This window comes from Nematolebias whitei, chromosome 2 (genome assembly GCF_014905685.2).
Source record: "Nematolebias whitei isolate Nwh7 chromosome 2, NemWhi1, whole genome shotgun sequence".
In the NCBI taxonomy this organism is placed as follows: domain Eukaryota; kingdom Metazoa; phylum Chordata; class Actinopteri; order Cyprinodontiformes; family Rivulidae; genus Nematolebias; species Nematolebias whitei.
Window position 1 is genome coordinate 39,009,353 of NC_056499.1, and position 22,528 is coordinate 39,031,880.

The 22,528-nt window shown below is 39.7% G+C and overlaps 1 protein-coding gene across 1 annotated transcript in view; it reads left to right on the top strand.

The window, feature by feature from the left end:
- LOC119426862 (neogenin) overlaps positions 1-13,346 on the top strand; it is a 137,838-nt gene extending 124,492 nt beyond the window's left edge. Inside the window, exons 3-5 of the mRNA XM_037694447.1 lie at positions 5,923-6,198; positions 12,123-12,273; positions 13,106-13,346. Coding sequence (XP_037550375.1) covers positions 5,923-6,198; positions 12,123-12,273; positions 13,106-13,346 — 668 coding nt within the window. The remainder of the gene's footprint in view (positions 1-5,922; positions 6,199-12,122; positions 12,274-13,105) is intronic.
- Positions 13,347-22,528: the final 9,182 nt, after the last annotated feature.

Here is a 22,528-nt window from a genome sequence, read left to right on the forward strand (position 1 = left end):
TATATATATATATATATATATATATATATATATACACACACATTATGTGTGTGTGTGTGTTTAGATCTAAGTGTTTATCAAGAATCCATGCAGCTGTGCTTTTGTTTTTGGAAAAGTATGCATGTTTTATGGCTTGTAAATATTATTTTAGCTTTAGGTAATTTTTCCTACCTGCCATGTGTTTAGCCCACTCCTTGTATCCTTTTTGGCAGCAGCCCCCACATTTATGATTTTATCTACAGAAATTAATACAGACTGTGGACCACCCATCCATCCATCCATCCGTCCATCATCTTGACCCATTTCTTCCTTTTCGGGTCTCAGGGTCACTTGTTTCCAGCAGTCACTGTTGGAAAGGCTGGGGACACCTTGGACAGGTCTCCAGTTCATCACAGGGACACATAGAGACAAATGAGACAAACAACCATTCACTGTCTCATTCACACCTAAAGACAATTTAGAGTTACCAATCAGCCTAACATGCATGTTTTTGGTCTGTTGGAGGAAACTGAAGTACCTGGAGAAAACCCACACATGCACAGAGAGAACATGCAAACTCCACCCAGGAAGGTCCCTGACTGGGATTCAATCCGGCAACCTTCTTGCTGAGAGTTGGCAGCTCTACCACCTGAGCCACCGTGCCGCCCAGTACTTGCTGTGGGTGGCACGACTTTGGACCAGTCTTGTAAAAACGATCATCATATCTATATATTGTTTTTAGACCCGGGCGTTTGGACCTGCAGCCTCAGATGTTTTCTGTGTAGGTTGCTCCCATGCAGATCTCAAACTACAGCTCGAGCTCCACAGGATTTACATCCTCAACACTTGCAAACCCTCCTGAAGGTTTTTAGACAAATTGAAGACCCTTTTCACCATTTAGTGTGCATCTAAGAATACATCTAGAAATCTTTTCTTTTCTCTTAGGACTAGCTGTTTTTCTAATAAACAAGATTAACTCAGTTTTGTTTGTTTGTTTGTTTGTTTTGCTTGTGGGAAGTATCAGCAGGAAAACTGCCTGAGATCATTTGAGTACAAAAGAAGCAAATGGGTTCAGAGCAGATTGGATTGCAACATGTGTTACAACATGCATCTAATATCCCATCATGCCTGTAGGCACCGCTCGTCTTGTGTGCGCTCAATGCGTTGCTTTGTGTCTGTGTCCTGTGTGGACTGAAAGCACCTCCCTCACAAAACAAACATTTATTAAGGCTGCTTTTGTTCAACCAAATCAAATTTTATTTGGGCTCTTTTTTTGGCATTTAAAGCTTTTTTTTATCTGTTTCTTCCATGAAAATTGGTGACTGTTAAAGAAAAAGTTTACTTCTGATAGAGTATGCCAGCATTTAATCATGTTTTAATCCTTTAGATATATAAATGTTTAGTTATTTAGAGTGCTATGTCATGTTTGGAGTTTTTTTTTAAATCATGCTTTTAAATCATAATCTAATTAGAGTTGGAAAATATTGGCAGCAAGTGTGACAATAAATATTTGCATAAAATCCATCAATAAATTAATCTATCCCAGGAAAATATGCATGCTTTATTTCTCTCCTTAATTAGTCCCACTGGGTAATTTATATGTTAATAGGAAGTGATGCATTGTGGGTTAAACTCTGACTCCTAAACAGGTGATGTGTTTCAGTAACATGTGGATCTCCTAAGGATCTTAAGGTGTCTAGATAAAACGCTATTTTTTTTCCAAAGAGTTAACTAAATCAGTTTTGAGTTTTACATTTCAGACTCTCACAGACCAAATATTGTTTATTTATATTTTAATATAAACGGAGGCAAAGCTTCTGTGGTTAATTCCAGAAATATATACCAGTTTTCAGATTTTCTGTGTTTCTCTGTTTAACAAATACGTAACGAAGCAGAGCTGTGTCTCTGATCCAGGTGAAAGTCTGTTATTGTAGTCAGTTTAGTTTGATCTTGACAGAAATCCTTAAATCCTTGTGCATATTCTATTAATCTGTTCATTTTTATTCTATACCAGATTTTAATTAAGAACAGTGGGAACCCAACTGTGATTTAACAGTGTGTGTGTGTGTGTGTGTGTGTGGTTACACTGAGGAGGGTTATGCAGACATTATGCTGCTTGGTTGCTCTTTGTAGCATAGATTTATTTTCTCCCCCTGCTTATCTTCTTCCAGTGATGGACACATGCGTTCATTAGCATGCATGTGATCGTAGGCTCTGCAGGCAACACCAAGCAGACGATGAAGGGCTTGGTGATTGAAACTAACGTCCAGTCTCCAAATGTTTTGTGCTATCAACACCGGGATAACCACTTTCCTTTCTATAAAAATTGCCATTTGCAGGCACTATAAGATCAGCTTCGCTTGTTATTTCTGCCGTTTAAAACAAACAAAGACGCCGCGCTCCATTAGAAAACCCTCCCTGCCCTTGCACTTTGACCGCTGGGACATTACGACTCTCCTGGAATCGTTTGACTTCATCACTGTCGGGTAGTGAGAGTCGAGACTGGCAGCGCTGCACTTCTGTTCAATAGATGGTGCTGAGCAAGGATGTGGAAAATGAAGCTCCCACCCAGTCGATTTCAATGGAGAATTGTGATTTATTGAAATCAATGGCACTCCCCAATTCCTATTTACAGTGCCCCCCCTTGTGTTCACCCACACATATTGTGCTTCTGTACATCGTAGCACCTAATGCAGACATGTTCACCACATCATGACCTCCCACTTCCTTATAAGATTCTGTTAATGGCATGGCCGAGTTATGCCTGCGTGCATGGGGCTTCCTTATGAAACAGACACCCCTAAGATGCAGCAAACTGATGAGTTAGCTCAGGGAGAAGTGATGAGACTATAGGAACAAAGGGTTAGTCAAGACACAGCAGAGCAGGTCAGAAAGTGCTGAACAGGCGAGGGGAGGGAAACGTGTCGACTCCTCTTCAGTCTCTGTGGAAGCAGAGATTTTCTTAAAGGAAGTCTGAGATTGTCATCATTGTATGTTTCCATATGGTGAAATTAGTTCTCTGCATTTATTACACCTGAGATGCACCCAGGTGGAGCAGTGGGCAGCTGTGTAAGCACCCAGGGAGCAATTAGGGATTAGGTGTCTTGCTCAAAGACATCACGACATGTGGGAGTGGCTGGGAGTTGAACCTGGGACTTTCAGTCCCCTTAATGTCTGCTGGCAACTTTTAGAACAATTAACACCCTGTTAATGTCTCCTGCTTTAGCACCAAGTTGTTCACGTCTGTCTTTGACTAGAATATCTCGAGCCACTGAACAAATTTTAATGAACACTGCAAAAATAGTTACGGATGTACGTGTACAACTATTTGACTTTTGGAGTCAGTCCAGTCGAGGATGGCAGCCATGGCAAACTGTCCGTAACAAACAAAAGAGCGGCTTGAATTCTTTCAGTTTTACAAAGTGAACTAAAATTTGGTGTGGTAGTGGCTGAGAGTCATTAACAACACGTACTCTGAGCACAACATCTTACCATATTACATGAGATTGTGCATGGTATTATTTTTAAAGTGTACCGAAACCACTACAGCTGCTATGTAATCTTAGCCAACACCAAACTAGTGCCCAGCTTTAAAGAAATTGAGCCACAGTTTGCTGCTGTTCACATTTAATTCTCAGAGGACTAACAGATTGTGCAAAAGTGTTTAAGTTTGATCAAAATGGCAAAGACAGAGGTCGAAATGGTTTCCTTAAAGGGACTCAAGGCCTTTATTCATTCATACAATAACAAATATCCACAAGAATAAATAGCAGTGATTTCTTTTTTTTACTCTAAATAGGCCTGTCACTATAACAAATTTTGCTGTGCGATTAATTGTCTCAGAAGTTATTGTGATAAATGATAATATTGTTTGAAATATGACAATAATTAGTCATTATTTACAAATTTAAGAAGAAATGTTTCATTTGTTTTATGTGTAGTACCTTTTTGACCACTGGATGGCAGTATAAGAATGTTTGAACCAAAGAATGGATATTGAGGGATTGAGCAGTGTGTCTCTTTAAGAAAAATGGGAGGGAGGCCCCTTGACGTGACATGGGCTGTCTCTCTTCAGTTCTCAAAATGGCGGACACTCAGTGTGTTTGAGCTCTTTAGCATAGCATTGTTCACACAAAGCTTTTAATTAAAAATCAGTAAACAAGTTCTCAGTTTCTTTTTGCAGAGAAAAACAACTTTTTACACTAAGGCACAGGTTTCAATCGTGAATTTTGGAGCTTCGACAAGACGGAGGTTTTTTCCCCGAGGTCGGCCTGTTAGCTTAGCTCGTAGCTTAGCTTCTCAACTTAGCTGCTTTTAGCAATCCAAAAACGCAATTTTGGATAGCTAAAATGGATTTTAAAGAGAAAGGGAGGTGTCAGTGAAGAGCACTGGAGTTGAGCTTTTTGTCATCCAGTGTCTTCAGTAGAACGAGAGAGACACAAAGAAACGATAAAGCTGATAAATGAAAACAAGGTTGATAATTTTCATTTATCAAGCGATTAATTGATTTATTGTTTATCGCGACAGGGCTAACTCTAATTGTGTTTATTGATTAATTCAATCCTGCTTTAATCAGAAAACTAACAGTGTTTGCTTTACTGCAGAGCATGAACGGCTCCAATCTGAATAAATCTCTTCTCTTCTTGCCCGGCATGATTAAGCAGGGGCTGATTGGCAGCTCCGACACAACAGTATCAGTGTTGGCATCAGCTAAGCTCATATTAGCTGAACTGTTGTGTTGAAATATACCCAGAGAAGCCGTGCACATCTGCCAGTGCTGGGAGAGAGTCTTTAGCTGTTGGGGCTTTATCTACAAGTGTGATTTACCCTGGAGCCACAGTTGGCAGGGATTTGAAGTGATGTCTGCTGGAGAGGGGGTGGGGGTGGGGGGGTGGACACCAAATCATCACTCAGCAAGTGCTCAGCATCACTTTCTGCATAAAAGCACAGTTATGGGAGACAAACTTGCATTTGCAAACAGATAAATATTCTCTGAAAGCTGCATTTATCTTTTATGTTCACCCCCCACCCAAGCGTTACCAAGGCTACAACTGCATTCAGTCCAACACTCAAGAGGCTCTCCGTGGTAATAACACAGCATGATATTCTTTTTATGCTAGATGGAGAGGCCTCCTTCCTTTTAAAAACAACAACTCTCTTCTCCCGCTTCTCTTTAATGAATCTTTTGGCGTTCAGACTTCACACGTCGAAAGGCTCTTTATTAAATTTAAGATTGCTTCAAAAGTGCCTCATAAGTGTTGGTTACAGATTGATGGCTTCAAACGCAGGAAGCAATGACTCGGTGTTGAGAAGAAAGTTGGGATACTGCAGCACAAACAGCCTGTGGATCCAGAGTTTTAATTAGCGTTGTGTATCTCCAGCTCTGAGAGGCCAATTAACATCCACCATGGAAGATAAATCATCGTGCTGCAGGAGTGTGTGAGTGTGTGTGTGTGGCTGAATGTGTGTTAGAGGGTTTGTGTGTTTAAGATGTCATGGTAGGGCAGCGTTGATTTTATTGACCTCTACTACTTTTGGAAAACATATCCTGAATTTGAATTTCCAGATGTTGATTCCTGCAGCGGGGTTATACGTTCTGATTTTCTTTACATTTGTAATTTGCTTTAAATTTAATTTAATCTTGACTCAAAAGCAACAAGATCAAGGATCCGTCTGTTTCATCTATCCAAGTGTGATTAACCGTTAAGTATCTGCAGTTTAAAGTTAAATAAAGTGGATTTTTTTATGTAACAGTTGTGGAAAGTGAATAATGAGGAGACAGTTTTATACAAATTTTAAAATATATCCTTTAAAATTTGCACAATTCCACATTTTCTATTGTTTTGTTGCTTTTATATTTACACTGTCTGAGCTACTTGCTATTCTCCTGATATTTAAATGAGTTATTGACGTTTTTCACATTTTTTATTTGTTTGTTTTCAGGTATTCCCAGGTTTACCATCCAGCCCTCGCCTGCTTCCGTTCATCTTGGAGACAGTCAGGTCATGGCGTGTGAGGTGAACTATGATTTGGTGCCTTTCACCCACTGGGAGAAGGACCGGCAGCCGCTGGAGCTGAGCGCCAGGCTGACGCAGCTTCCTGGTGGCGCGCTTGTTATCAGCAATGCCTCAGAGGTTGATGCTGGTCTTTATCGCTGTCTGGTGGAAAACGTCGGCTCTTCCAAGTCCAGTGATGAGGCGCAGCTCCAGACGATACCAGGTAAACCAGGGCCATGCAGTCAACGTTTGATGTATTGTTCTTTAGGAATAGGCAATTGTTTTTGTCTCTGTGTGTTTGGTATTTAATGGGGTAGTCCATCACTGGTCTGGGGCCGATATGATACATAACTTAATACACTACCAATAATTTGATTCAATAAAAATACAAAACAGTACTTACAACACAGTTCAGCCCTCCATTAAAATAAAGTGTGATTCATTATAAATTGGATTCAACACATTGAGATTATATTCAAGTAAACAAAGGAATGAGTCTGTCAATTATTGAGAATAATTAATTAATACCCACACTCACAAACAGGTTTTACTGTAAAATTACAGTGTTTTACAAAATCTGACTCAGAATTCTCAAACGATACAAACAATGGTTTGGTGCAAAATGATTCAACCTGCCAGCAGCAGATGTGTTTATATCCTTTCAGATTATAAATTTATCCACATGATCAGGATGAAGCACACTTAAAGTTTGTGTTGCTGTTCACAGCAGTGCTGCTGCTGTACTTAATGTAGTGTTTCTAATGGAAAATTGGTATTGCTAAACATCAGCAAATGCAAACCCCATACAGTTTCCCCCTCAAAGAAGGGGAAATTGTTGTTTGTTGTTGACTTGGGGTGAAATATTAAATCTCATAGTTGCACAATACTTGAAGTTGGAAGCAGACCAACATCTCCATGAGCTGGTTCCGGTACAACATTTAAGCCCCGCCTCCACTATGTAAACAACCAGAACTTTGCCTTTAATAAAACTTAAAAGTGCATCTCAGATTAGGGGTGGGCGATATCGCAACATTTAAAAAAAATCGAGATAATTTCATTTGCGATAAAAAATGAGATTATATCAAAATACAAACCGGATTCCAAAAAAGTTGGAACAGTAAACAAATTGTGAATAAAAACTGACTGCAATGATGTGGAGATGGCAAATGTCAATATTTTATTCGTAATATAACATAGATGACAGATCACAAGTTTAATCTGAGTAAATGTAACATTTTAAAGGAAAAATATGTTGATTCAAAATTTCACAGTGTCAACAAATCCCAAAAAAGTTGGGACAAGTAGCAATAATTGGCTGGAAAAAGGAAATTGAGCATATAACGAATAGCTGGAAGACCAATTAACACTAATTAGGTCAATTGACAACATGATTGGGTATAAAAAGAGCTTCTCAGAGTGTCAGTGTCTCTCAGAAGCCAAGATGGTAAGAGGATCACCAATTCCACCATTGTTGCACAGAAAGATAGTGCAGCAATACCAGAATGGTGTTACCCAGCATAAAATAGCAAAGACTTTTAAGTTATCATCATCAACTGTGCATAACATCATCAAAAGATTCAGAGAATCTGGAACAATCGCTGTGCGTAAGGGTCAAGGCCGTAAAACTCTACTGGATGCTCGTGATCTCCGGGCCCTTAAACGTCACTGCACCTCAAACAGGAAAGCCACTGTCAAGGAAATAACAGATTGGGCTCAGGAATACTTCCAGAAAGCATTGTCAGTGAACACAATCCACCGTGCCATCCGCCGTTGCCAGCTGAAACTCTACAGTGCAAAGAGGAAGCCATTTCTAAGCAAGCTCCACAAGCTCAGACGTTTGCACTGGGCCAGGGGTCATTTAAAATGGAGTGTGGCGAAATGGAAGACTGTTCTGTGGTCAGATGAGTCACGATTTGAAGTTCTTTATGAACACTGGGACGCCATGTCATCTGGACCAGAGAGGACAAGGATAGCCCAAGTTGTTATCAACGCTCCATTCAGAAGCCTGCATCACTGATGGTATGGGGTTGCATGAGCGCTTGTGGCATGGGCAGCTTGCATGTCTGGAAAGGCACCATTAATGCAGAGAACTATGTTCAGGTTCTAGAACAACATATGCTCCCATCTAGACGTCATCTCTTTCAGGGAAGACCCTGCATTTTTCAACATGATAATGCCAGACCACATTCTGCAGCAATCACAACATCATTGCTACGTAGGAGAAGGATCCGGGTACTGAAATGGCCAGCCTGCAGTCCAGATCTTTCACCTATAGAGAACATTTGGCGCATCATAAAGAGGAAGGTGCGACAAAGAAGGCCCAAGACGATTGAACAGTTAGAGGCTTGTATTAGACATGAATGGGAGAGCATTCCTATTTCTAAACTTGAGAAACTGGTCTCCTCTGTCCCCAGACGTCTGTTGAGTGTTGTAAGAAGAAGGGTGGATGCCACACAGTGGTAAAAATGGACTTGTCCCAACTTTTTGGGGATTTGTTGATGCCATGAAATTTGGAAACAACAGATTTTTCCCTTAAAATGATACATTCTCTCAGTTTAAACTTTTGATCTGTGATTTGTGTTCTATTCTGAATAAAATATTAGATGTTGGCACCCCCACATCATTGCATTCAGTTTTTATTCACAATTTGTTTAGTGTCCCAACTTTTTTGGAATCCGGTTTGTAAATGATATCGTGTTATTCTTGAAAATCCGCCTGCTGTCTTTTTTCTCCCAAGCGGCCCCTCCTCTCCCTCTCAGCCCAGCCCCTCACCCGCTCCCCCCCGTTTCCTGCTTCTCCAAGTGGGACGGCACGTATCATTCACAGAGCAGCTTGTGAGCAGAGAAAAAAATAATGGATCTGTTATTTGGAGATTGTTCATATTTAATTTGTCAGATGTGCAGCAGAAACATGTTTTCTGTAGACAATGCTGAAAACAAGTCCCGACGAAAGGTTTGAGCACAACAAACCTTTTTCACCATTTAAATCAACGCTATAAAGTGGAGTATGAAGAGTGTGTTAAACTTCGTGCTGCAGCTCCAGCTCTGTGAAGCCTTCCCAGCTTCCTTCCCTGAAACAAACTTCGGTACAAAACTCATACCTGTGCTGTATGAGAGGAACAGAGATGTAGAGTGACATTAATATAGCAGCAGCTTTTATCGCTAAAGACATGGTCCCAGTCTCAACTGTGGAACAAGATGGCTAAAATTAGCCATCTTGTTAGCCGCTAAATATGATAAGCTGCTGCTTTATTAATGTAGTGCCACCTCTCACTGTAAGACTTGAAAATCTGTAGTTCTTGTTTTTCTGCCCGTCCAACTTCACGCGGCCCCTCCTTCTCCCTCGCTGAGTACAAGCAGCCCCTCACTGCTGCTTCACACACGCTTACTAACGTTGTGACGACGGCACAGCTGGGGAGGATTATTATTTAATACGTGTAAATAAATGTCTAAAAAACAACCTTTAATATATGCAAATAATTTCTGTAGACATTTATTTTGTATAATTAATAAATGTGCCTGTGTGACACTTGGAACAAAGCTTTGACTCAGAAATATATTTTTGTTATTACTTTATGGAAAGGAAAAAAAAAAAGAGATAGATATCGTATATTGCGATTTATCTTAAAATATTGAGATATAGACTTTGGTCCATAGCGCCCAACTCTATCTCAAATGCCTCTTTTGTAAAATCCTTTATTTATAGAAGTTTATGTTTATTCTTTTGTTTGGGCAAGATGGCTTATTATCTTTAGCATCAGGAGACCTGCCTGACTTGGATGAAAAATGGTTTAATGCTATAAGTGTCTGATTCCCATTAAAGCTATAAGTAACGTAACCATAACTCAGCTGTTGCACAAAAGGAGGCTGGATTCTATGGTGCCGGGGTCTCATCTCGCTCCTCTAGAAGTTTTATTTACAGAGCTGTTAAACACTAGGCTCCAACCAACACAGAGAAGATATTAGAGGCTGTAACTCAGACTTCAACAAGACCCCTGTGGGGTTCTTCATCCTCTGTATGCCTCCTCTGAGGGTGTGTGTTGGCCTGGCAAATAAATGGGTGCATACAGGAGGTAAACTCATAAATCTGTCTGAGGAAATTAAAAGAAAATGAGTTTGGAACCAGATAAATGTGTTTCTTACAACACATGAGCCTGACATTAGTGGAACTTGTTCCACTGAGAGACAACAAATGAGTCTTTTCTACTTTTCTTACTTTTACGTGAAGTCACTTATTTTTATAGTTGGGATTGTTAAAAGGTACAGACAATTAATAAAATAGCTTTTCAACAGAGACCTTTTGATTGGCTGGATCATTTTAACCTTCAGTTTATTTAAAGATGATACTCGGATAACTAGTTACAGCTGGAATGGAGCTCTGTCCATCACTGGTCAGGGGCCGATATGATACACAACTTGATAAACTACCAATGATTTGATTCATTAAAAATACAAAATAATACATATAACACAATTCAGCCCTCAATTAAAATAAAGTCTGATTCATTAAGAATTTGATTCAACACATTTTAGATTATATACAAGTAAACAAAGTAATTTCAATTATTGAAATTACTATCAAATGGCTGCTCACAAATAGGTTTTACTGTAAAATTACAGTATTTTATAAAATCTGACCAAGGATTATCAAACAATACAAACAATGGTTTTGTGCAAAACTATTCAACCTACCAGCAGCAGATGTGTTTAGATCCATTCAGATTATAAGTTTATCTACATGATCAGGATGAAGCACACTTTCAGTTTGTGTTGCTGTTCACAGCAGTGCTGCTGCCGTACTTAACGTACTGTTTCTAATGGAAAATCAGTATTGCTAAACATCAGCAAATGCAGGGCTTAATTTGAGCCAGATCCTGCAGGAACAGGATCTGGGAACTCTCTTATTTTGACTAGGTGCATTCTGGCATCTATTCGCTCGAATCCGGCAACTCAAATCTCCGCCCCTAAAAGTCCAAGGTCATTGCACATTTTTATTAAAACCTCAAAAATATAATTAATCAGCACAACTAAATTGCAGAGCATTTTGACAGTTTAAGTGGGTTATTAAAAAAATTTTGATTATTTATTAAGAATACAACAAGAGGAGACGTTGCCCTTGGCCCAGCGGACCGAGTCTCTGGAGTGGATGTTCCAGCTGCAGCACACTCACTAGCTCGCGCACACACTCCTGCCCAGCAGAGACGTGGACGATATGTCCCGCGGGGATGAGTGTCTTCATCCAACACCTTCAGCAGCACACCCTGCGGACAGTGCACGTTATGCACCGGAGCATCTCCAGACAGCTCTACAGAGCGCGCACAACTTCTGATGTGTCGAAACTCCCACATACATTTCAGACATAATAAATAAAAAAAGTTGTATGGCATCTGCTTTTTTCAAATTTTTTTCTGGGGGAGGACCCAGACCCCCCTCCCCACCAGCAACCCCGCCCCTGCCTCACCCTGTATTCGCGTTTCGCCATTGATCGGTTTACAAATTAAGCCCTGAGAAAATGTAACCCCAAAAAAAGTTGCCTCCTCAAAGAAATTAAGAGAGATAATTTGTTGTTTGTTGTTGACTGAGGATAGAAATACTAAATCTCATATACATACACAATACTTGAAGTTGGAAGCAGACCAACGTCCCCATGAGCTTGTCCCAGTACAACATTTAAGCCCCGCCTCCTCCATGTAAACAAACAACTTTGCCTCTCATAAAACTTAAAAATCCATCTCAGACAATGTTTTCTTGTGTTGCCTCTTATGTAAAATCCTTTATTTATAGAAGTTGCAAGATCACTTATTATCTTTAGCCTCAGGAGACCTGCCAGACAAATGAAAAATGGTTTAAAGCTATAAGGAGTGTCTGATTCCCATTAAAGCTGTAAGTAACGTAACCATAACTCAGCTGTTGCACAAAAGGAGCCTGGATTCCATCATGGCAGGGTCTCATGTCGCTCCTCTAGAAGTTTTATTTTTAATGGGATTAAGCTCTGAACTTGTACAGACACCAGTGGAGTTAGATATCATCCTTCTGGTCCTTCCTGGTTTAGGTTTCAGGACTTGCTCCTCATCCCACAGTGCGTCTTTTAATGTTTCTGTCCAATATGGGAGTTAGTTGAACTTTTCTCTGTTTTTCCTCATCTTAGAAACTGGAGAGGAGAGGAAGCTGGAGTTCCTGGTTCAGCCCGCTTCTGTGACCAAGCTGATTGGTACCAGTGTGCTGCTGCCCTGTGTGGTTGCTGGTTTCCCTGCTCCTCACATTCGATGGATGTTAGGAGACAAACTGCTGGAGGAAAGGTATGAACCTAACTTCTAACTGTACACTTTCTTTTTGCATGTGATAATTCTCTTCATGCTTCTGTGTGAGTGTTCATTTGCCATGTTAGCAAAATATCTCATGAAGTACTCTACAGATTTTGACGAAACTATTTGAACATATCTACAGCTGATTAGTTGTGGGAGTTAACACAATTAAAGATGGCTGCCACGTCTAAGTAGCTTTTGTTATAACCTAGGTTATGCTGCAGGCGAATGTGTCTCAAATCTGAGTTTTTTGCCCTGTGCTAACCATGTCTGATTTTTTTTTTATGGCAGTGTAAACATGACAAATCACTGATTTGAAATCAGATCCACATATTATTAATGATACCAACCTCATGCAGTTTAAATCTTGGAGCTTTGCACGTCTTCAGCTACAGAACAAAAGTCCAGCTGCTTCGTCTTTGTTGTTTTAATTTCTCTTGTCCTGGATGACTGAGACTCTACAAAAACATACGATACTAACGTTAATGTTGGACCGAATCAATACTAACGTGATGGGATCAATACTTGAGCTTGTTTTTACCTTTGGTACATCGTTCTTCTAAAAACAACAACGCTGCGCTGGAGGAGCCATCAAGAGGCAAGATTAAATATTAACACTGGACCAAACAAAGCTGTCGGATAATAACTGAATCAGTTCTGGTGGTCTTTTTTAGCAAAACATCTCATGGACCACATGAATATAAAGTTAAACTAACCTTTATTTATTACTCATAGAAGCTGTTATGTTGTTGTCATCAACCCACCTCTCATAATCACTTTATGCCAACGGTGGCCAGTAACCGCTAACATAACTTTTGAAAACCAGCAGAGAATATAACGTTCTGCTTCGGATGCTTCTGTTTGTCCTGCCGCCTGCTTCCCGAGGCGTTAATGCTTCTCTGCCACTGCTAGAACAAGAGCTCCAGAGGGAGAGCGGGATTTGCAAAGCGAGCCACTTCATCGGGGACGTCAGGCTGCTGGGTCACCAGCTGAAGGGCGGTTCACAAATAAAGAGCCGAGATAGAGTGTCACAGCGCCTGTGCTCTCGCTCCTCTGGCTCCTATTAGCCGAGGCAGTGCAGCTCAAAAGTCCTCGGAGGGAACCGTGCCGAACGTGGGAAATTTGATTCTCACCAATTAGGAAAGCACCTTGTTTACCTTACTCACGCCAGTCCTGCAGGATGATAACGCTGCAACCTGTGGGGTCAGTAAAAACAATAACTGGAACAGAGCTCATTTATCTAAATCCACCTCCTCGGAATGGGACGTTCACCTTTAAGTGAAAGTAAATGCAAGGTTGTCATATTGTTTACCACAAGGCTCCGGTGTAAGAATATCATTAACCCGTCGAGCTGATAGTTCAAAGCACAGCTCCACATCTCAAGTTTAACGTCTTTAATAGCTGTGGAATTGTCTGCGAGTGCCCTGACCTCCAACAGGAGCTGGCTGAAATGGTTCTACCGTGTATTAATTAGAAAATAACATCCAGTGTGAAACCCCCACCACCCCCACCTCGGGTGGCGGTGAAAGTAATTAGCAAGCGTATTGAACGATCAGGGAAGTCTTGGTGATACTGAAGAGGTCTGAAATGGCTCCTGCCTTTTGAGCAGAAATGAAGAGTGTGGCTAATGCGTTTCCAAGATCGTTCTGTGATTTTAATACAATGTTGTCAATGAAAGTAACGCCAGTGGGGTTTTCCTTTACCGCCTCTCACAACTCTGAGAAGACGTTACGAGAGAGAGAGAGAAGCTGCTGTCAGTTAGACACTGAAACTTGAGGCAGAAAGGGGGATCTTAAAGGAGAGTGTGATAGGTCTGTGGTGCACGGCACTCATCTCAAACGTAGACGTGCCGAAGCTGTAGACATTAGATGAAAGTTGAGGACGGTGTGTCACAGCTACCAGCTGAAAGCAGGTGACTTACTGACGCCAGCCTGGGCACATGAAGCCTCTTCCACTGACACTTCTTTTTACGGCGTATGAGTTCACAGTAAAACATCAGCCGGATGATTGTACCAACAGACACAGCCAGTCGTTTATGGTTTTTGTCCAAAACAGGTCTCTTTTGTAAATGAGTGCTCGTGACTCACTGACACTAACCTTTTATAAATAAAGGTTGAATGAATGAACAGTTAAGACGATTAATGAAGATGAAGTTTCAACAAAATTCAATTCTTGGATTTATGATTGCAAAGATGGAAATTCTTTACTAGTCATTCCTTATGGCGGCTCCACAAATGAATCTTATTATTTAAACTTTTATACAACAGCAGATAATCATACACAGGGGGAAACAAAATTTGGTTGTGTAGTTTTTGTTGGTCTGTTTTGGGCTAAATGCTCCGTAATTAAAGCTGCTCTGTTCTGACTTATGAGAGATGGTCCCACTTCTCGTACGATATCCTACATGATACCGTACAATATAATATGTTACAATTAGGGATGCACAATATTGGATTTTTGGCCGATATGCCGATATATTAAAACTTATTTGGCCGATGCCGATATTTTTAATGTACTTTCCTTTATCAGAACATAGCCCTTTTATTTAGGCTTATTTACTACAAAAAAAAATGTTTATTCAGTAACAGCCATATGCATAGCACTTTAACTTATATTAAATGAAAAGTGTTAAATGTTATTTATTAGCATTAGTCACCTGCGATGCTGTCTCACTTGTGGAGGCTTGTTCCGGGTTCCTAGCTGCAGTGTGGGATCCTCTGCACTCTTGTGCCTTTTTAAGTTCAAAGTTTTTGTCTATCCATTGTGCTGTAAGACTAATCGCTAACGGGGCTAACACGACGTCCAAATGTCTGTGGTAGAACTCACCCAAGTGCTATCAGCTGTTAGCTTCTCAATGACGTTGGAAATGACGGCTTGTAACTCGGGTAAGGCTGCGTCGGAAAAATATCTCAGACTGGGGACGATGTAGCGAGGCTCAACGTAGTCCATAAATCTTCGGAATCCGACATCCTCACCAACGAAAAATAAAACTTCCACACTGCCGACATTTTGAATTTTCCTCTCCGCCGTGATCAGATCAGGTAGGCGCACGTGACGTCATCACGTTATGCTGGCGCTGCAGGCATCCTTGTCACTGGGTTGTCATACAAAAGCAGCGTCTTTTATATCGGTGTGTTATTTTGATGGAATAGCCGATATTTAACTTTGACACTAATATTGTCCGACACTGATACCATGCTGATAATATTGTGCATCCCTAGTTGCATTGAAATTCAGTTCTGTATTTTGCAAAACGTTGTGATATAATATTCGGTGGTATTGTACACTACAATATACTTTGTATAATAAGATGCAGTACTGCACAGTACAATGCTATAGGATACAATTTGGACTTGCTGTCTCAGTATTTGCCCATGCAGGAAATGAAATCAATTCATTATTTTTCTTATTTATTTATTTGCTTGTTTGTTTATTTTGCATTTACCTGTTTTTGTTTTCTTTCTTTTTTTTTTTTTTTGTTTTTACAAGGAAAAAGCCTTGAGATTTAAAATCAGAGTTAAAAGAGCATCTTGACGAACAAATTCTAAGAACAGAGTACGAGGCGCTGTTCCACGATATGATCCAGCAGTGAGAATCTTTGCTAATTCCTCTCGTGTGTTTGCACTTACAGTAAGAGGCACATCAGCAAACTGAAACACTTCGTTTCATTTTTAGTTTTTACTCAACTTTTGATACCCAATAGTTTTTAAACAGTCTATAGTTGTCCCTGACACACAGCACCAAAATGGTAACTTTTCAGAAAATGTTTATTTTTAAACTAAATATAATGTACAGTCACAAGTTCAAACTACTTTTTTCAATTGGTTTATCATCCATGACCCAACAACAGATATGAACTGTCTCCAGTAGAGTTGATTTATATAAAAATATTATTAAAAAAAAAGAAAGAAAAAGGAGGATTAATACTGACTGTGATTAAAAAAAAAAGAAATTTAATTTTTATTTTTTAGCTTTGACATGTTATTACATTAAATAAGGATGACATTCATGAATAGTTTTGAATGCAGTTTTGTTTCAGACATGGATGCAAACATTTTTAAATGCACTTGATTCAACATGAAAGTGCATCATTTAGACATTTGTGCTTATTAGATTTTTTTTAAAGCTAGTGGTGCTGAGGCACCTGGAACACCTCAGTTTGTCAGATAAACACAATTTTTCTAAGATACGTTTAGATTTGAGTAAAAGTGCTTCGAAATTCTAGCTGCATGTTTTTTTAACATCAAGCATCTAAATTGTATTTTAAAAAACACTCAGTAAATATTAATGTAAGCCAGTGGAAGGGTAAAATGGATAATGGTGCCATACTTGATGAACAGCAAAAGATTTTCACAGCATGAACTTCTGAATTTTATGAAACTTCTCTTTGAACTTCACTTAAACCAATAAAACTGATATTAAATCTCATCGAGAGTCTATTTTTAAACTAGTTCGGTCACAGAGGGTGGGCTTCAATATTTGATTTTGAACCTTTCTTTGTTCCATGAGCTGTATCCAGTAAATGCATTTTTTATTGGACTGAATATCTGATTCTGTTTTGTGGTATTCAGTGTTTTTTTATTATTATTATTATTATTATTATTATTATTATACCTTTCAGGGTCCTTTAGTCTCTTACAAAGTCATTACAGTAGTCCCTCAATTATCGCAGGGGGTTACGTTCTGAACACCCCTGCAATAAGTGAAAAACCGCGAAGTAGGTTCTGATCGGCTCTCTACAGCCACTGAGCGCCGAAGTCACTATGAATAAGGACTAGATTTTTTAGCCAGGTTCGGATCGGATCAAAACTTTCCCTCCATTTCGGCAGCTGGAAGCACTGTTAGCTTCTGGGTAATGCAGTTCTTTTGGACTGGTGATGGAGTATAGGCTTATTGAAAGAGAACTAGAAAATGGCTGCACCTGTCTGAAGTTTTTTTTCGTTAACATTTTATTTGTAACGTCCAAATCACGTGAGAAATATTAAAGTTGACCACCTCTTGATAAACCGCGAAAGAGCGAGTCCGCTAATGTCGAACTTTGAAGTAGCGAGGGACTACTGTACTTGATCCATTGTTGTGTAAGGAAGGACAACGAAACAAAGCTGATGGTGTCTTTTGGGACAGTCTAAGTCAGGGGTGTCAAACTCACTTACAAAAGGGAGCCAAAACCTTTTTCAAACTAAGGGCCAATTTCAAAAACTACATTAACTCAAGTTAGATACCCAACATCTTTTCTTGGTCACAGGTTCCTCAACAAGAGTTCGATTGGCCTCATTTGATGTTCTCCGTTGTGCTTCCGACATCATAATCAAAGATTACGGTACTGATAAAATTCAAGATAGAAGTATTTTACATTTCACATATCATCTTAGGGGCCAGATAAGATGTCAGCGAGGGCCACATTTGGCCCCCAGGCCTTGAGTTTGACACGTGATCTAAGTCATTTCAGCATTTGCGTCAGCAAATTAAAAGAGAACCAACTCAACCTGATGCTCCTCGTTTGTCTCATCAGACATTTCACAGATGAATTGCATTAAATCTACATTAAACAGATACTTACCGGTAGTCATCACTACAAAGCTAATTCTGCAGTACCGGTCTGGTTATGTGTTCCTTGTTGTTCTGATCCTTCCCTCGTGTTCATTCAGGTTCAGACCAGGTCTGCTCCTAAGGACACCAAAGTCCCCATTAATTCAGGTTAGGCTCAGCAACACGGTGACACATGATGCAGCGCTCCGAGCTCTTCGGTCAACATTTATCCTTAGCAAACGCCCTGCGTGTCATTGATAACATCCCCACGTATCAGTCTGCAGAGAAACAGCCCTTTGAATTTCCTCCTACGCGCGGGTCTTGATGACACTCAGTAAAAGGACAGTCATCTTTTGTTCTTGGGAGTATCACTCCATCACCTAACAGAATTCCCCAGCAGTCAATAAAAATGGATGAATTATGCATGTCGGCCAGCAGCGGGGGGATTGACGGAGCATGCAAATCAACCATCATCCGAAGCCTCAGAGTCGTCTGTCTTCGCCCCTCCATCTCTGCTCACACGTATTTAAATGCGATTGTGCGTATTACATTTACTTGTGTATGAGGAGTGGAGGTTGGTGTTTGCAAGATTTGTTTCAAATTGGACGGCGCTGCAAACTGTGCACATGTCTCCATCTTAAAAACAGCCATCACACTTTGCACACTTGGCTGTTTCCAGGTGCGAGCATATACACTGTAGTTATATACAAATACATCGAGATGGAGAGCCTCGCCTTTTATTTTCAACGGGGAGTTTTTTTTTATGTCATCTTGGGAGACCAGAGAGACGTGAAGAAAATGAAAAATGGCTCATTACTCCGCTGTCAATGACACCGTATGTAAATGTTTCTTTAAGCATGAAGAAATGTTAGTGATGGGGGAAATTCTCTACAAACCAGATACATTTTCCATAGAGAGATAAATCTTCAACCAAAAAATCTGTCAGATTTGTAGAGTTCCACCGGCTAATTCATATCTCTGTGTTCACTCTGGCAGCTACAGAAATGAGGATAGATGTGGGTTTTACTTTGAAAGATATAAAGTGATGTGAACGAGAACGTCCTGTTGAAATTGTAGACTTGTTAACATTTACTGTATTTTCCGCCGCACACGTCCCACCGCCCTATAGGCCGCATCAGTCCAAATATGTCTAATAAAGTGGAAAGAACATAAATAAGTTACTTTGCCGTATAAGTCACATCTATTATGCATCTCCACTGATGCGTCACGTTTGTTACATGTCACCGCTGAACACCCGGAAATGTGTGTCGGTGTTGTGCCAAAAATCGATGGGCTGCCAAATGGCGGCTGCGGGGACGTGCACGGGAGGACTTTAACAAGAATTTAACAAGATAAACACTTAAAAACAATTGTTTGTTTACTCGACATTATAGCAAAGATGTGTCTCAGTCTAACTTTTGCTTAATAAATGCACTTTGATGGGCAAATCCGCTGCATTTCAAAAGCCGATATGTTGAAACATGAATGCGCAGAGGGTGACTTGCTGTGCATTTCTTCACACTTTAACAAGATAACCACCTAAAAACAATTATTTTAGGGATGCATGATATTGGATTTTTGGCCGATATGCCGATATTTTAAAACTTATTTGACCGATAACCAATGCCGATACCGATATTTTATATACTTTTCTTTGTCAGACCATATCCCTCTTATTTAGGCTTATTTGCTACAAAAATTGTTTAACAGCTGTAAGAGCTGTTGACATATATTCAGTAACAGCCATATGATATGTATAGCACTTTGACTTATATTAAATGAAAAATGTTGAATGTTATTTATTAGCATTAGTCACCTGTGATTCTGTCTCACTTGTGGAGGCTTGTTCCAGGTTCCTAGCTGCAGTGTGGGATCCTCTGCACTCCTGTGCATGAAGGACAGGCTTTTTAAGTTCAAAGTTTTTGTCTATTCATTGTGCCGTAAGATTAATCGCTAACGGGGCTAACACTTGAAGTCCAAATGTCTGTGGTAAAACTCACTTAAGTGCTATCAGCTATTAGCTTCTCAATGACGTCGGAAATGACGGCTTGTAACTCGGGTAAGGTTACATCGGAAAAAGATCTCAGACTGGGGACGATGTAGCGAGGCTTAATGTAGTCCATAAATCTTCAGAATCCGACATCCTCACCAACGAAAAATAAAACTTCCACACCTCTGACATTTTGAATTTTCCTCTCCGCCGTGAGATCAGGTTGGCGCAGCGTCATCACGTTGTGCTGCCTCTGCAGGCAAAAACAGCGCCTTTATATCAGCCAGTTATTTTAATGGAATGGCCGATGTCCGATATTTAACTTTAATGCTAATATCGGCCAATACCGATACCATGCCGATAATATTGTGCATCCCTAAATTATTTGTTTGCTCAACATTATAGTAAAGGTGTGTCTCAGTTGAACTTTTACTTAATTAATGCACTTTAATGGTCAAATCAGCTGTATTTTGCCCGGGCGGTGAAGCAAAATGAATCTGATTTGATGGTTGCTCCAGACAGATGATGGTGTCAGTTTATAGCAAGCCGATTGTGTCATTAATAGTAACTTTTACCTATTCATGATACAACGGCATGCCATACTACTCGTGTGCCACCTAGCAGCTGAAAATTGTAGTGTTCAATATTTTCAGTCAGAATGAATGAAAGCAGTCATGTCTCAGCCCAAAATTGTTTATAAATATGAGAATAAAAATCTATAAATACGTCACTTCATATAAGTGTATAAGTCACAGGGCATGCAAATTATGCAAAAAAACTGCAACTTATGGGGCAAAAAATACGGTAATCCTTTTTTAGCCAGTACCCTCTGATGAAAAGGATGTACATAAATTATTAACTTTTTAACCAACATATAATTCTCCTTTAGCAGGAAAATCATTGTACACTCAGTGTTATAGAGTCTAGAATTTTCACTTTAGTATAAATATTTTATGTTGCTGTTTATATTATTTAAAATGACAAAGGAGCACCAAAACCTACTAGGCAGAGGAATGAACAAGTTTAACAAATTTGAAGACTACTCTGGAACCCCAGATTAAATGTCCTGGTTTAGATTATATTATTTACCAAAGCGGGTCTATACTAGTTTCAGTGTTTATTAAGCTATAAATATAATTATATGCTCTTTGATGAATGTGTAAACATAATAAAGGTCTCACCTGCAGCCTTTCACACCTGAGCTTTAGTCTAAGATTATCTTATATCGATGTTAGTCATTTTATAGCTGTTTATTGGTCAAACCTTAACGTTATTGCTGTACAACAGTACCACTTTTTTTTGTCGGGGGGGTTAACGAGCTGAGATTGACATCCGTTGATTACTTTCTGAGCGTTCCATTAAAATCCGTCTGGTAGTTTATAAGATATTTACTTCCACGACAGACAAACAAGCTTGAAAATGGCACAGAGTTCAAAGCAGCAACGCTTATAAATATTTGTTTAGAGATGCAACACCGAAGAAGTAATTCGACAGCCTTTGAGAAAACTGCACGGCCAAGACGGTGAAAGACTGCTTGGTTTTAAATGTTCATCTAAGTTCAGTCCTTCAGATGCAATCACCCACAACGGCCTGCTTCAAATGAATTCATAAAGTGACTCTCAAAATCTTATCATGCTTTGCACCTTGCTGCCTTTAAAACCCACATCATTAGATAGTGTCACTGATTCGTTTTTTCTCTATTCTCAGATGGTTTTCTACCATTTTATGATGTTCGTCTCAGTTCTCGTGTTTTTCTGATGGTAGTTTCACTATAGCCAGCACAGTGAAAAGGCAAGGCGAGACATTTTTCCTCTCAAACAAACACAAGCACGCAGCCTGTTGTGGTGATTCTTCTGTCAGAGTGAGGGCCGAGCCCTGTGATCAGTGTCATTTGTTAGTCCTATCTGTTTATCTGTCCGCTGCTGAATTTTCTCGCTCCCTTCTGCAGAGTGTCGGTGAGATTAAAGTCAAACTTGTGCTAAGCTCCTATTTCCTTCTGAAAAGCCAAACGATGGAGCTCCAGCTGGTGTTTTAGATATCCTTGAAAGAAATGGATGCAGCTTACAAATCCAGCAATACCTCAAAGCACATAACTTTTTCACCCTTAGCTTGGGGGAGGGGGATTAAATTATTTATTTTGTTTGAGAATAGAAGTAAATTCCTCTCCACCTGTAAAATCTAATCTTTTTGGAGCAACAGCTCTGCTGCAAATCTTACTGGCTCTGTTTTTAAGTGTCCATTCCTAAGAGTGAAATGAAATGTTCTGCTTATATATATATATATGTATCTTAACCTTTAACGGTTTACTTCATCAGAACAGCTTTATATCTGATTTTTAACATAAAACTAAAACCATCATAGTGTTTTATTTGAAGCTTTGTGGAGAGGGAGCACTTGGCTAAAGGCACAGCCCGTGAAGGTTTGTTGTATTTTAGAGACTTTCTTTTAATTTACTTACTGGTAACTGAATTATCTTGGTGGAGCGTGTGAAATGCCCCTTCAGTTGTGAATGTGGTGGGATAACATTATGAACCATTTACTAAACAGCTGTTGTTAATTTGTATTTGAATACTCTTTTACCTTTACGTAGTATAACGTTTATCAAAGCAGCGCTCAAGATTCTGTGATGCTTTCAAGGGAAGTAGCAGCTGGCTGTGAGTCTCTGACTAAAGCTGAAGGCATCTCAATGTTCTTCATGAGAGATAGTGGGATTAGGCAAAGATGGACCAA